Genomic DNA, 17,022 nt, shown 5'->3' on the forward strand with positions numbered 1-17,022 from the left:
GTAATTAGACGTATGTGGTACAGGATGTTTCTGTTGAGTCCGTGAATCTAGTACAGCCATGCGTGTAATTTTAGCTGTTGTCGAACTGTTCTTGTTTGGTGCTTGGCTGGGACTAGACTATTGCCCAGACATGTTCAAACATTTTTAACAAGAGCCAGAACAGGTCACATTGTCACTCAATTGTACCTACACCGATTTCACATTTCTGATAATCCTACTTGTCTGTGGTGTAATAATCATGATGATCTGGAACACATTCCTATATACTGTCCATCCGTAAACCACAAAAGAAATAAATTAAAATCATCAGTACCAGTTGCAGAAGACACAGCCCTGCTGTTTATATTGACTGCACCCCAACTCTGTCTATTAGCAACAGGCATCTATAATGAACACCGATCAAAATACCCCTCATTTCTCGTGAAAAACAACAACTGAATAGACTACAGTGGACTATAGTGGACTTTATGTTGTCAGCAAACAGCTGGATACATTAAGAAGATTGATTGATTGAATCGTATATACCAGTATATCTAGGGTTGCCATGTTTTGAAATGATGAAATGAGAATACCTCTCTCGACATTGAATAAGTCATTATGTAACATTTTAAAGATATCAGTACCCATTTTATGTATTTATGTCAATATTCAGTAACTGATCACAAGAAATTGTGCACTTCATTATTGTGTATACAACATGCTCAAAATTTGTTACATGACATTAACTTATAAATATAAATGAACCCTCTCCCCCCTAAAAATACAATTACAATTATAAATCCTGACAATTACATTTATACTTCTGTATGCCGTGCATATTTTACAGATGACCTGATTTTTTTTTTCCAGAATGTCTTTCTTTTTAAGCAGATATGAGTAAAATTGGGAGCATGTGAAATGCTTGAAATTAAATATATTGCACTAGTGCAATTGATCTCATTGAATCAAAACTTAGTCTATTCCTCTCATTGGTCCACTGAGCTTTAATTAAAGAAAAAAGTTTTTCAGCAGAAGGATTGTGTGCTGGAATAGCAAAGAAAAACTGTGCTATTTTCACTATTTCTGAATACTGTTCCTCACTTCTACAGTTCTCAGTATAGTCCAACCATTTTTTCTGTGATGGACTTGATTTTTGTAGGCGACCGCAAATTTCTCCAAATTACAATACTGATCAAAACATTTTGCATCATTTATGTGCACACCTTTATCAGCCAAAAACCTATGGAGACTTCCACACTTTACCACAATATGTTTTCAAAACTCAGCCACTCAAATCAAGCATCCTTCATAAAGTGTTTTAACATTGTTATAAAAATATTTAATTTCATGGCCATTATTTTTCAATTGCTTGATCATGTCTTTCACTTTTAATGGGATGAAGATTTTATTTTTTCTCTCTTCTGAAGTTGCATGCACTGATAAGAGAATCCTTATCACATCAATCAAGAAATTGTCTTCCTTTTCTATTTCACTCAAGTAGAAATGAAACATACTGACAAGAGACTGTACATGATACAAATACTCTTCACTTAAAGGATCTTCGAAAAACTTCTTCAGAGCAACAGGAGTTTGTTGTTTGATGGAAAGAATGATCATAAGGCAGGGAACATTTGGATAAGTCTCTGAACTGCTGGAACAAAGAGCCGAGTTTTACTATGATAAAGTAGCTGTTGGTATTCCACATCAACGAAGTCACAAAATTCCTTCAAAGATTCGACACGAACAGTGTAGATTGAGAAATGGTTGTAAGTTATTTTCAAAATCAATTACTGCAAATAATGTCCAACAAATCTGTCCCATGCTGAATGCAATTGTTAAGAATATGGGCTGGACACTCTACCCCAATTAATGACAGCTTAATCAGTCTCTTCAAATTTGAATAAACATTACTTCCGTCTCTTCTGATAGCACCTCCAAACATTGTATTGCAGTTGCCTCTTCCAAAAGCTACACACTTATTGTGAAGATCAAATTTGTGTAACACTTCACTCACATAACTTGCTACTGTCTCAGCTGTTTCATTGGGTTTGCTTTCAAGCTCTAAAACTTTTACATGCAGGCCACCATTTTCATAATCAAAATAATGAATCATAATAGGAAGCAACTTAATAACACCATGATTACTTGCATCAGTAGATATACTTATGAATGGGATATTTTGTAATGACTCCATTGCTGTTTCCAAAGACTGAGGAGCCAGTACAGAATTAACTATCACTTCAGACTTTGTTTTTGCAGTTCACACTTTAGCAGCTATTTTCGAATCAGGAAATACATATTTAAAAAACCCAGATGTACAATTCATAGAATTGTAACTATTATGATGTCTGACAACAAGGAAGGCAAGAGCACCCTCTGCACTACACACCACCAAATCATCACAATTCCTGCATTCTGTTTGGTAAAATAATCTGCACATTTTTTCTGACAAATGTGCTCCCCTCATACATCTGGAATGCTTCTCTGAGTTGATGTGAATTTCTAAATCTCTAGCACCATGGTTAGCCATTGAAACATATGTACCAGGATTGCAGGACATATATTCTGCTTTCCATGTTGTTCGACCAAGGCAAAAAGACTGAAATCTTTTCCGAAGTTTATCTGTAAAATGACATTTCCTTTTTGGCATTTCAATACAGATCTGAAAAAATTACACAAGAAATTAGAAGGCCTACAGTACAATCTATAAACATCAGGCTTAATGTGCGTTGTATTTTTGTACTTTAAATAGTGTGTGTGTATTTTTTTTTTTTTTTTTTTTTTTTTTTTTTTTTTTTGCCCTGGATTTAACAATGAAGTCATCATCCTTCTTGCTTCCCAATATTTTGATGGAAGGTCTACAAATGTTCTAAGAGTTTCACGATTAGCCAGGTGCTCCAGGTACTTTAAATAGTTGTTTTTCTCTAATGGCCGCAATTTGGGATCATTTAACCCATTTTGCTTCTTACTTCCCAATAAAGTTGAGAAAAGATTTTATTTTGTTGTGCTTCCTTGTTCAGTGCAGTGCATGTGAATAAATGAACCTGGTACATTGCATAAGGGGCATTCTTCAGTATTAAGGATTCCAGTTTTGCAGAGATGTATTGAAGGCAGTCATGACCGGTGTTCAATCTGAAGGCAGCAACAGCTTCTTTTCTTGGTTTTAAACTATATGTTTTCCAAAGTTTGTTGATATCTGCTCATTTTTTCCCTTGTGATTGTTGATCAATTTTATGGAGTATTTCTGCTTCTGATTTGGTTTTAATTTTAATGCCTAATGTGTGTGTACTCAAAACTTTGTTTTGTCTATGCAGTTTTGTGTTTTTTGCTAATTCATCAGCAATTTCATTCCCACTTATGCCAACGTGTGATGGTATCCATTGGAAGTGTATTTTATTCTGTAAGTTTTCTTTTATTTTTAATAGTTTTCGGATTTCATTAATTTTATTTGTAAAAGGCAATTTGATGCTATAGCTTGTATTGTAGTTTTTGAGTCGACTAGTAAGACAGCATTGTGAAACATTTTTGGTTTACATTGTAATTGCTCTAGGGCAAAAAGTATTGCATTAATTTCTGCATCGAAATTTGATTTGTTTTCACCTACAGCTATATAGTGTAAAAAAAGAGATGAGTGTACTCCAGCTCCAGCATTTGTCCCTCTATTTATTAATGAGCCATCTGTGTAGATGTGCGGTCATTCTGATGATGAGTATCTGTAATAGTAGATAATGTTATCTGTTTTAGTTCTTCTTTTGTATGTTGATCTTTCTTTACTGTTTCCATTAAATCGAGGTTAATGTTGTACGAGTGGTAGTCTAGTGGTGCAGCTTTTTCTACTTCTGTTGTTATGTTTAGTTTGTTGAGATAGTCTGTGTTCCATTTTATTATATCTGTTTGTGTTTTAGGTTATGTTTTGTTGGTTTTTGTTTTATCCATGTTACGTTTGGTAGAGATTTGATTTTAAGGAAATTTTTTGCAGCTTGTTCTTTAATTTCTTCAACAATGGATTTGTTTTGTGTGTACAACCACAGTATAGAGAACATACAGTAAAGACACCTAAGCCATTTCGTGGGAACAAATTCTGAGTGTGCATGTCACGAAACCGGGTATATTATCTGAAACCTCCACCAGATGGTTCTCCATCTACGACATAATTTAATATTAACTGAAAATATTTATTACTCATATTTTAACAATTTGAAAGACATGAGGCAAAGGAATGGCAACATAATCATAATAATAATTACTTCCGTATGTAAACATCATGAAAATATTCACTAATTGACGCTAATTTTGAAGTCACTGGTAGATGCTTATGTTGGTAACATAATATTGAACCATTAGCTACATAGATCATGACATTCATTTCGATGAAGTTACGTCAACAATGGATGTAATAAAATTTTGTTGACTAGCTAATAACATTATTAGTGATGGATATAATTTCATACCTGTAACGTTATACTTAGGCCTACATGATTATTCCTATTATTGACAGTAGTATTTTGTATATTGATATTGATTGTGGTTTCCAAATTGGAATTAACATACACATTAAAATTTCTAACTATATCGGTTCAATATAATGTCTCTAAAGAGGCTACTGTAAGTGAAAGAAAACATAACCTCGGCTACATAATAATTACCCGATTACGTTGGTATATAGCTAGCTCTTGGATCTAGCTATGAAAGAGTAATTGAAAAGAGACAAAAATTGATATGAGCAATGACTCTCGCCCGTGTAGTAACATGCCGTAGTTTGAGCTCCGTGAGTGCATTATTTCCTGGATCCGAGGCTTGTATAGAGATAAGTAATTGGTATGCATATGAAAGAGTTAAAAAATGTCAAAATTTACTTACATAGCCTAATGATTTTTGCCCATAGTAATAAGCCAACTTTGTAAGGGAATTATTTTCCGAGTTCGATTCTTACAAACGTATGAGACGTAATTAGGGTTTGGTGTAGGCTCTTGTGTCTAGCTATGGAGTTAAGAATTTGTATTACTGACTACAAAAAGTCCTTTACGAGAATGGAAGAAGATAAGAATTTGTTAATTCAAATGTGTTACTACAATATATCTTTTACGAAAATGGAAGAAGGTAAGAATATTGTAATTCAAACGTAGCCTATTATAGCAAAGGAAAAGTGAAAGAAGTTACCGGGATTTAACTGTTGCCAGTTAAGCATTGTCTTCCAACTGCAGCACTCCATAATGAATTACGTAGTTATGTGATAAAAGTTGCAAAAGATAATTATTAGGCCCTCTTTTTACACCTGATAGTTAGGCCTACAATTAGTAGCCTACATCGGATATATACTGAACACATTTTTAATTATAATAGGTTGTCTCGAATTTTTGTTTATTTATTAAATGTTCCCCTGATGTATGTATTTTACAACAAATTGTGATCCAAGATAAAATGCAATGGATATGAAGAAACAGAATAAAACGGTAAGCACTTCGCTAATATTATGTTTTACTTCAATCATGAACGCTGCAATTTTATATATATTTTGAAAAGAAAAAGTGAATTTTCATTAGACCTACATAATAAGACATAAATATCACTACAGAACAAAGGTGTAATTACAACAGTTAATACAAAGTTTCATTCTGAAAGTTTAGCATGTCTGAACAGCTGATCACTAAAATCAGCTGTTAGCTCTGCCGATACTAGCAACATGGTTGGATTCATTGAGAACTAGACCTCCCTGAGCTTGATTTTAGTACCAGCAACATCAAAGGTGCCGACAAGAGTTGTCTCTACTGTATCTTCTTTATACTGTGGTACAACTGTGGTGCTGTAGAGGGAGTAGTTGTTGCAATGAAGCACTTTAAATAGTTTTAAATATTATTTCATAATGATACATATTTACCTTTCAACTGACTTGTATAATATAAAAATGGGTAACTTAAGTGAGATAATAATGTTTTGCTTGTGATGATTTTGGATTATATTTTATGCAGAACACACACAATGCACACATGGAAGTAGATATTACATTACTTGTCGCTGGTGGAACTGGCCTGCTGGTCAGAAAAAGATTAAATGTAAATTGTAAAGTCACTGCCTCCTAGATTGTACTATCGATTTAACATAGAAAAAAAGCCATATACTTGTATGAGCAAAGATTATAAATACTACCGGACATCTGCATTCAACGAGCCCTTGCAGGTGAAGCTGCACAGGAGTTTAGAGTAGGGACAAATAAGCTTGCATCCGCCGCCATGCTTTGGGAGAAGCACGGGCTAGCAGAAGCTGTACTATGCAGTGTTGAATGTTTAATATATATGTTTGATGGCGCTTATAAATCACTCTGAATGGATAAATGAAAAAAGAAATCCTATTAACATTTAAAGCGACCACGTTATGGACATAATCAAGCTTAGTTACCATTAGTTTGACATGAAACAAAAGAAAACTAACAATTTGATATTGTAACCAAAGATGTTGTATAGTTATTTGACAACATATAGAGCGTCATAAATACAAATGCATATGGTAGTAATAGTTCAGCTGAAAAGAAAATTATTAGTATTAACTATTATTAACAAAACACTTCCTGTGTAAGACATTACATTAGGCCTATATTGTACATGTTTGCTTTGATGTGGACAAGAAATGAACAATTATTATTTATCCGCTTCCATGTCACATAATATACACCTGTAATATAAAACACATACCTAATGTTTTAGTTTGAAATATAATTAGAGGTACCATGCATTAGCTTATTATCACAGCTGAAGTATGAAATAAACGTCACATGCATGAATTAGTCATATAATAGAACTCAGGCCTAGTGTACAGAACATCTTGCCTACTGATTCATTATTATTATTATTATTATTATTATTATTATTATTATTATTATTATTATTTACTCCATTAAATGTTGTCGTGTTGTACTGGTAACTTTAAACTTTGTGCTAACATCTGTTCCTTATTTAGTACTTTCTTTCAATTGGTTATTTAACGACGCTGTATCACCTATTAGATTATTTAGCATAGATGGTATTGATGATAATGAGATGGTATTTGGCGAGACGAGGCCAAGGATTCACCATAGATTACCTGACATTCGCCTTACGGTTGGGGATATTGGAAAAACCCAACCAGGTAATCAGTCCAAGCGGGAGTCGAATCCTCACCCGAGCGCAACTCCGGATGGGCAGACCTTAGTCGATTGAGCTACGTTAGTAGCTCTTTTTGTATTTCTATGGTCAGTTTAACAAGTTTAAAATATGATTCTCGGGAGTAATCTGTGATCCATTTTCTAAAATATGTTCCTATAGTTGTAGAAAGATTATACAAGTGTTCGACTGTTAGATCACATTGTTTTCACACGATGTAAGAGAGACCCTTGGGTGGTAATATGCCATTATCCTCTGTCTGAAGGAATTGCAATAAATGTCTGCAGTTGAAAGTTCTAGAGAGTCATATCACCTCTGATTCTCAAAACGCTGAGGATTATTATTACAGTGCATTAGGTGTTTGGAAAATACCATTGAGTATATAGGCATTTTTTAGCGGACATCCCTCTCTTTGTAATATAATTTAAATAAATTCCTTACATATTTTCTAAGGTATATACAATAAGATAAATAAAAATATACCATGTGTTCGTTCATAGGAAATAGAAATAAACTAATAAGTCTATGTATGAACAATATAAGGCGTTTATATTTAAAACAATGCTTAGTTACCGTATTTAGACTTACTTATTATAAAGAAAACGCCTATATACTCAATGGTATTTTCTGAATTCCGAATGCTTTATAGAAACAATAATCTGTGATCCCCAAACTTGGTGTTGCGCGAAAGTTTTCAAATTTGTACACGACACCAGCGCCAATTGTGTGTCTAGTTATATAACTACAACGTCTTTGGCATTCAACATGAAAGAAGATAAAGTGCGTGACTTCAGTCTCGAAAGTGACAAATTTATTTTGCTTTCAATAAACAAATTGCGGATAAACCAATGGATTTTCAAAATTATTTGGAGATGGCTTTTTCTGCTCAAAATGAGGATGTATGGCAATCCTAGGTATATCTGATACACTGAAGTCGATATTATCTGACTGCTGGATCAGTTTGCAGAAAGAACATTTATGACCATTGGTTGACATCTCGCACCTCCACTCCATTCACTTCTTTTAGTGGCCATTAGTCTTTCTCGCGTATTCGATCTTGAGCATAAATGTACTTTGTGTTGCAGTGGCGGCACATTATTTTTAAATATTGATTGTGATGAATGGAAATATCCATATGGCTATTATGCGATTAAATTTTGAAGTCCTGATCAGTTTGTCTATAAATAAGGGTGCGACCATTATGTGATAGCGACTATTACACTATGAAATATGGTGGTATATAAAGAAATTAATTACGTGGCTGTAACCAACTGTACCCCCTGTTATAGAGCAGCTATCCCTTTCTGGACACACTCTCCCTCCCCCTCCCCCTCCTCCCATCCCCACTCCCCTCTCTCTCTCTCTCTCTCTCTCTCTCTCTCTCGAACTAAACTATGTATTGATGTTGTTGGACAGTTTATATTTTACTTCAGTCGGCACACTTTTTTTTCTATGTTTGTTTGGTACTGTATAGTGCAGTCTCTATTTATTTTTATCATGAAATATCATGTATAAAAATTCTGTGTTTCACAGTACTGTATATTTTTATTTGGCTTCTCATTAACGTGGGATTGCTTGCTTATTAATAGTAGCTCTGACTAAACAAAGGCTGAGTTGTACCTACTCTACACTGTATATAAAGAGGTTATCGAACTTTTTATAGATCTTAAATTTGCGAGTAGAAGGAAATTTCGAGGGTTGTAGTGTAGAATTATAAAATACTTCAAAATTTACTCTGCACCCCATGTTTCCATCCATACGAAAATTTTATTAATTTCTGTTTAATATTATGTATCTGTACCATCTATTGCAGAATGACTCGAAATTCACCAACCTCTCCAGTACTACGATCGCATCAGCAGTTTAGTTGGGAAAAAATAATATCTGGAAATCCTGAGAGACAGTTAAAGAAACAACCCACAATCAACCGAAAATATAATGCTACTAATCTAGCCAAGTCGGAAACATTGATGTTTGTTCAGCAACGTCAATCAAACAGAATGAAACAAAAGTTCCTTGCAACTTTACCAGAAGTACAAGAACCAATCAAGCCTCGGCAGCAAGTGGCTGACACTTCATTGAGTAACCCCACTCCAGTCATGTTGGAGATAATGTCCAGAATGAGGCAGAAAGCATCAACACCTGCCAACTCAACAGGAAAGAAGACCAAGAGTGAGAGGTGAGAACTATCCAAAGAAACCTGTTTTGTGTTTCTTGATGTAAGTATACCATGTATGTTAGAATGTATGCTTCAATTATATGACTGAGGTGTATTGTGCAATCATATTTGGGTAATTATACTTTTAATCCAAAGAGTTATATCAGAGATAGTTCACAACAATCTTGCATGGAGGATTAAATGTGCTTGTTTTTCATTAAGCATTGTTATTTTTATGATAAGTTTATAAAAATGAACATGTTTCATTAGTGATATTTTATCTTCATAGGTTTTTACATGACAGAAGAGTAAATGATCATCATCTTGTTCCTCTGTCTTAGAGCCTGTGGCCTGTTATGGTCTCATTCCACTCTTCATAAACACAATATACTTCTGACAATTTTTAGGCGCACCATTTAACTGTTAATTTTTTCCATGTATTATCCCTACTCTTACAACTTATTTATCTCTGGGTATATGTACAGTTATTAATTAATAATGTTACACTCAGAGAGTCCTCGATTTTATGACATCTGTGATGAATCTCAGTAGGAAATGTTTACATTGTTTCTACTTTCAGATACCAGAGGATATTAATGGAAGTTAAATATCATTTGTAGTAGAAAGTAGTAACTATAGATGGGCAATACAATGATCAATTTGAAAATTTTACCTGTGATATCTATTGGTCGAATGTCGTAAGATTGATTTAAGTAATATGCCAAAAAATTAATACAAATAGTAACTCTAACTTTATTTTCTCCCCGAAGGAAGTTTTTTTTTTTTTTTTTCATGCAAAAAATTCGTTGTCCTATATCATTGTGCTCCACTAGATTTGAACCTACAATACAAGAGAGAAGCAAGGAAGCCATTACACAAACAAGGACATCTTTTATTCTTGCAAGTTTCTTCAATAAATTTAGCCACTTACTCATTATGTAGAAAATAGGATGTAATATAATTCCCAAGGTAGGATATATGCTCATTGTCAGGTAGTCCACTAGTAGAGCTGTCCCTTTATAGCTCCTGACAAGCTTTTCTGTAACATATCCTCTGTAGATGTTGGGGTAGTTATTCTGCTGTAACTAGGACTCCTGAACAGGATGTACTGGATGAAGGTGAAATAGGAGTTGGGAAAGAAGTGGCTATAAGAGATCCTCACTTTCCCTGACATCCCTAAATCACAAATATCCACTTGCATTCATTAAGTACCTAGTCCATTTGTCAAGACAAGCTTGGCATGACAAGCAAAGTAAAGTAAAGTAACTATTGCAGTATATTTGATGATATTCAGATTTATATATATCACTGTAAGTGGAATCAATAAGTTTCGAAATGTTCACACTCATTACTCAAAAACTACTTTTCAGCTTAATTTAAAATATAAGATTTTGAAGTATTATGTTCGCCAAGTGACTAATAAGGCAAAGTAACATAAAGTAATCTTATTTTAATTATGATTCAAATCCATAATTGCTAGTAATCATTTAAAATATTCGCACAACCCCATGGTCCAGGCAACGTGGGTTTTCTTCGGGAGCTCCTGTTCCCTTTGGTATTTCAACAAATCTCCATCGTATCATCTCATTACAGGTATAGCATAGACGAGCCTCCTATGGCACACACTGGGAATAACTCTGTCGATAAATTGGTCTACACAACTGTCTTCATATAGGTGAATGATGAAAAATCAAGTACCCGTCATTAACAAAAAAAGAAAGTTGTCTACTTCAAAAATATATTCAATATTTACCACAAGAAAAGACTAGTAAAAATACAGAATACTCTCGACTATCTGGTTTGCAGATTTTGTGCACTTAGTTTTATGCTTTTATTTATTCATTTTAACACTGTTAAAGAGTGTGTGCAAGAGCAGAGTGAAGATGGGGAATCCTTCATTATTATTCACATTGAGATACCGAAATTTGTCGAAATACAGTTACAAGTTTCGCAGTTCTCAAATATTCGTATTTTTTTATTTATTCGTGCATTTTTATATCTCTGTTAAGCTGGATATGATTGGGAGCTTCCTGCAAAAGAATGGAATCATCACCAATTTCCAGTAGTTCCAACATGCCCGCCCTCCAATGCCAGGATCCTCAACTTTGCTGTTATTTGCCCTGACTCTAAGTGTGGCTCATGAATGTCACTAGTGCCAAGAAACTTAGACCACTTAGTTTCCCAGAGACTATCGAGAGTGCACCACAGGCAGTGGGTCTTTGTTGCACTCGAAATGAATGAATGATGATAATGTAGAATTTTTGGGATGCCACAGGGAAACAAGAGTCGCTGGAAATTACCCCTGTGTTGCCAGCACCATGGCTTGCCCAACACAAATCATAAATTCATGATGAATCGACCAGATTTTGAACCCGAACTCCCTGGCTTATAAGCCTATGAGCCACTGTGGCAGTAGTAGTTCAGAGACAAAACTCCAAAATTTTCAGGTTCCAGACTTTTTTTTTTTCCCCCCAGGAGTCACCACATTTTACCTACACATGCAATAAGAAAACCACTCGAGCTAAGATAGATACATTTACTAAAATGTATTAAACAATATTATAATGTGCCCATTGTGCAACTCAAACCAAGCAATGGATTCGGAACACCTCAAAATCTGTGCTTCATTGGCTGACCATGATAATATCTTTGAAAAATATTGGAGTGCAAGAGGTCAAATGACTTTATTGTCAAACGCCTGGCATTAGAAAACAACAACAACATATTATAATTAACTAATAAAACACATTACGCACACGAGCTTTTTCCTAGGACTGCTTTTGTTAACATTATGTATTATTTGTAGTGATATAAAAGAAATCAAAGTCTTAAAAAGTTTTGAACTCATTAAAAAAAAAAACTTTTTTTATGTTTACTATCTGACCTTCCAAGGCTTGCCTATAGACACAGAATAACACACAATTTACAATAATGATTGTACATGAATGGAGACATGAAAAAAATATGTAGATAAAAATTTAAGATAAAAATACAGATTTTCAATCAGAAATATATAATTAAACAATTATGTGGAGTGTTTACCATAGAGGTGATTGTTTAAGATGACAACTGAGTAATTATGTTTTGGACAATTTCGTCTTGAATATCTTTGCCTAGCTTATATTTCCCTTTCCACATCACAAAAAATTTAGGAACTGTTTCTCGGGACCTCAACAGCAGACTTGTCACTGTGATACTCTGGACCTGCACCCAGGATTTGTCTACTTTCGGTTCAAACATTAATACTTATATTTAAGATAATTATTTGGCGGCAGTAGTGTAAAATCATAATTATCTGGCAGCAGTGGTGTAAAATGAGACTTGTTTGCTGGCATTTTCATTTGAAGTTTTTAATGTCATTTCTCTACAAGTAAATAAGATTTCCTTCTGTCTTCATCTTCGAATTTTAGTTTTATTTATTTCATGTGATGCTAAGGCAGTGAATTTCATGTTTGACTTCGTGTTTGTGTTGTGTTTGTTGTGACTACTTTTTGTAGCATACAGGCTTTACACGTGATAAAATTCTTGAGGAAGAAGAAAGAAAAATGAATTAATAGAAGACATTTCAGTTGGATGGTATAATGAGTGGAGAATAATTTTGCATCTTTCTTTATAATGGTGTTGTAATTAAGGATTTTAAAATTGTATTCTCTTTCTTTAGTGTTTATTTGAATCGTATTTTAATATACTAACCTTCATAGTCATATGAACGTTTAGCATTAATAGTCATGGCAATGACATTTGCACTGGAATCTATATTGAACATTCATTGACTCTCTCCCACTTTTTCATTTGTGCTATTAATTAAACAATGACTGTATTGTAAAAAAAATATTGTGTTTGTAAGTTGATAACTTTTTCCTTTTCAGTTTTTAGTCATACACAGATTCAGAGTATACACATGCAGTTCAATTTTTCTTTATAAAATGTTATGTTAATTCTACAGCTTTGTACTTAATTCTTTATGCATTTCAGATGGCCATAATTTTATCAGACCTGAACTATGATGTAGTTATGTTTTATCTTGTGTATTTCTCAGTTCTTCTGTTGGTCTTTATTATATCACATTAATTAACAGTGTGTTAAATGACGAGTTGGTTGAGTTGCAATATATCTTTCAACAGCCGCTGCAGTAGTCCTGTTGAATCGCCATATTCATATCCCATCACTCCAGCTATGGAACAGGTGATTAGACGGAGAGAAGAACTCCGACAACAAGAATCTTGTTCCAATGGTGTGGAATCAGACAACTTTAGTGATGATAGAAGTTTATCATCAGATGAAGAGGACTTTGTGAGGGCAACAAGATCTAGAGCAAGAAGCAAACAACATAAAGTATCAGTGAAACAGAGTAGAGCAAGAGCTAAAATTGCACCACCTGTGGTATCTAGAATGACCAGCGTAAGTGCAGGTGAGTGACCTGTGTAGATATTACCCTTTCCTGGCATATTCATTTTAAAGGCCTATGTACTGGATCTTGGGCACATCTCTGTGAATTTAAAGTAGCACATGTGGAATGAAGGCTGGTAGGAACTTTTCATTGTTGCTGTTCATATTGTGGTCGTATTTTTTGGCAAGCAAAATCAGTTGCAGAACTTGCAGTGCACGTGAACAATAACTTGCTTCACAATATTGATAATGCATGATGGGTAAATCTATTTACCATCTAACATGGTGCTAGCAAGTAGTAAATTGTATAATGTTCTTTGTCCATCATTTCCAAACAAAATAAATGTAATTTTTTCTGCTGTTTTAAATTACTTATTACACTACTTAATTTGCTTTAAAATGCGACCATACTGACAAAAGCATCCATAGAAATTTCCCAATTTTTGTTCACCATGTTTGTTTTCAATATGTACTCTCCTGTTCCATTTCTGCCTTGCAAATAGTGAAATAGCATAATGCATTCGAATCTGCATAGCTTGCAATTACCATTCCTTGCATCTTGGATTGTTACAATGGACAAGATGTAACTAATAATTTCCAACATCAGAAGAGAATAAATTTTTGTTTTTATACTCTTTCAAATTATGAGAATGATTTTATGAAGGTTGTAATTTCAAGTTCCTAATGTATTTAGAGCCATACATGCCCACTAAAATGAGTGATTCTTTAATTATCCTTTTATATGAAATGTCTTATCATTAACGTATTTGTTAGTGAAATTGAAGAATTGTAGAATTTATTCTTGTATAATCAACTGAAGTATTTGATTTTACAATTTGTTTAATAGTTGCACTGCCAAATAAGTTAATACAAATAATGGAAACTTTTTCATGTTTTTAACCATAATGACTGTTTTAAAATCTCTACCACTGTAGTATATTAAGCCTTGTGCATTTTATATAATTCTACAGATTTTTACAATTTAGTATCACTTCTGATGATTGGAAGTTACTTTTTGATTATCTCGATAATACTTTTGGATTACTCAGCAACTATGAAATTCTTTTCGTGTTTCCTTCTGTTAAATATGTTGAAAGTTACTAGGAATATCATCCATTTAAAAAGCACTTTGAATTCCCTTGTCCTTTTTTTCTTTCTTTTTGTAATATGTTATGGGAATAATATGTGTGCTGTTTATTTGAACTTTAGTTCTACAAGTACATCATCAAAGCAAAGGTATGTTTGTTCTCGAGGTAATGTATTCATTAATTTTTTCTTTTTCAACTTAAATAATGGAAGAGAGAATTGTTTTGTTTCTCTCTTCAGTTCAATTTGGTGAGTATGTTTTTGTTGCATGATGTCTGTTCCTGTAGAGACTAACCTCATTGCACTTCTTTACTTTTCACACATGGTTGACATGTGATGTGTACTTCTGGATTGTCAGTAATCTTCTTGAGTGATTAAATCCAGGTTGAAGTGCCATCCTGTGCCGTGACCACTGCGATGCAACTGCTTGGAAATGGGCTCATAGGAGTGCAACATGTGGTGATTGTGATTCTGTGATAAAACTATTGACTTTCTTACATCGTTCACTTTGATATAATAGTTTCAAGATTTGTTAGAAAGTGGTCATTGAATCTTTTAGGAAAAATGGAGCGATAAAAGTAGAGTTTGGTGATAATTTGAAGTTGCAGAAAACTGTTGTGTTTGAACGTAAGCGTGTAAAGACAAGACTTGAAGAAATCTTCCAGATCTGCTACGAAATATGTAAAAGTATTCTGTTGATGTATGATTGGTATTTTAACAATAAAAGTGTTACGTGTAGCGCTTTTCTTGTAAGTCCCCATTTCTTGTGTCAGACTTCCCACTTTCCTTAAGATCCAGGTTTTTACATAACTATAAGAAATGTACAGGAGAGTGTTTGATATATTTTGTGTGGCATAGCAGTATTTGTGTTTTTACTGCTTGCAGGTTCTGAATGTCCTAGGACGTTTTAGTTGTGACGTTCTGGGACAATGATCTCATACTTACAAGTGATGTGTTCTGTCCCACAGGTATCCGAAGGAAACCAACTCCTGTTGTGATACAAAAGAAGATGACAAGTCGCGGGGTGTCACCTAGTCTCAGCCCACGCACTCTAAGAAACAATACACTGCGAGGGTGAGGCTGTGATGACTTGAACAAGGGGCACCATATTCTGTGAAGATCATCCCCTCTCAATGTTGTTCATGATTGTGTTCGTGAGAATTGACAGTTGAATATATACTCCATTCACATAACTAAACTCATCTCCTTTTTATTTATTGAGAAAATTTATAGTGCATAGCAATTCATTAATATTCCACAGTGAAAACGCCTTATTACCTACCAGTTTAATACATTTGAACAATATTTGAGAACCAGGAAGATGCATCACTCTGAAAGACACTGCCATGTTTTGGCTGTAGGTCCCCTGTCTGCCATGGTGATTCACTGAGGAGGAATGCTAATGTCAGCTTAGGTTTATTTCACTTTCTGTCTATAAGTCTGTATTCTGCTGTGGAAGGAAGAAAGAAGTTGAATCTTGGAAAAAAATGTTCATACTTAGTAGATTGCTATAGGTGTATTTGATGTTAATAGTGAATGTGAGTGTATTGTATGTCCGTCTTTGTGTGTGTGTGTGTGTGTGTGTGTGTGTGTGTGTGTGCGTGTGCGTGCGTGCGTGCGTGAGTCAAGTGAAAGTTTTTGACAAAGTTAACTATTTTTTAATAATGTTGTTGCCTTCATTAAATTTGTTTTTGTGTGTTTTGTTTATTTTGAGTAAAAATATTTTTAACCATGATTCCTGTGGGATTGATTGATTAGGGTGAGGGTCCGTTCCTTTGAGATGTGCTGCATGCACTTATACTCTGTTTTGAATATATCCGTGTGTACAGATCGATGTGTTTGACAATTTTTGTGCCTTCTGTTAACAAAAAATGAACCGAGACGTGAAACTTAATGTTGAGACTCCTGCCATTGAATTGCAATGTACATAGAGATGCGTGCTGTACATTTCTTTATGGAGTGACTGTGACCCTGATTGCATACTGATGTGGATAGGAAAACAGAAGTTATTATCTTTGAGTTAGAATCTAATATTAAATTATTAGTCTGATTTGAAGGTCTTACGTGTAATAGAATGTTTTCCTATCCATGTCTCCACATATCAGTATATTTTGTTGTGTAATTATGTGAAGTTTGTTGTAAAATGACCACTTTCGTACTCATTTTTGCACTGCTAACTTGCATTTATCGAGCAAGTAACTGTATAAGTTTGTAAAGAACAACACACAACGTTCCTTGCAAAGTTGGTAACTGGGTGTAATTAACAAAGGTGGA

At 34.1% G+C, this 17,022-nt stretch overlaps 1 protein-coding gene across 2 annotated transcripts in view; it reads left to right on the top strand.

Annotated features, from left to right (window-relative positions):
- The window catches only part of LOC138694368 (serine/threonine-protein kinase VRK1-like), an 87,732-nt gene extending 71,249 nt beyond the window's left edge, over positions 1-16,483 (top strand). Inside the window, exons 8-10 of one of the 2 annotated variants that reach the window (XM_069818033.1) lie at positions 8,929-9,294; positions 13,398-13,684; positions 15,133-16,483. In XM_069818033.1, coding sequence (XP_069674134.1) covers positions 8,929-9,294; positions 13,398-13,684; positions 15,133-15,137 — 658 coding nt within the window. In that variant the 3' untranslated portion in view covers positions 15,138-16,483. The remainder of the gene's footprint in view (positions 1-8,928; positions 9,295-13,397; positions 13,685-15,132) is intronic. The other variant, XM_069818032.1, reaches the window with a different exon arrangement.
- Positions 16,484-17,022: the final 539 nt, after the last annotated feature.

Source organism: Periplaneta americana, chromosome 2 (assembly GCF_040183065.1).
Source record: "Periplaneta americana isolate PAMFEO1 chromosome 2, P.americana_PAMFEO1_priV1, whole genome shotgun sequence".
In the NCBI taxonomy this organism is placed as follows: domain Eukaryota; kingdom Metazoa; phylum Arthropoda; class Insecta; order Blattodea; family Blattidae; genus Periplaneta; species Periplaneta americana.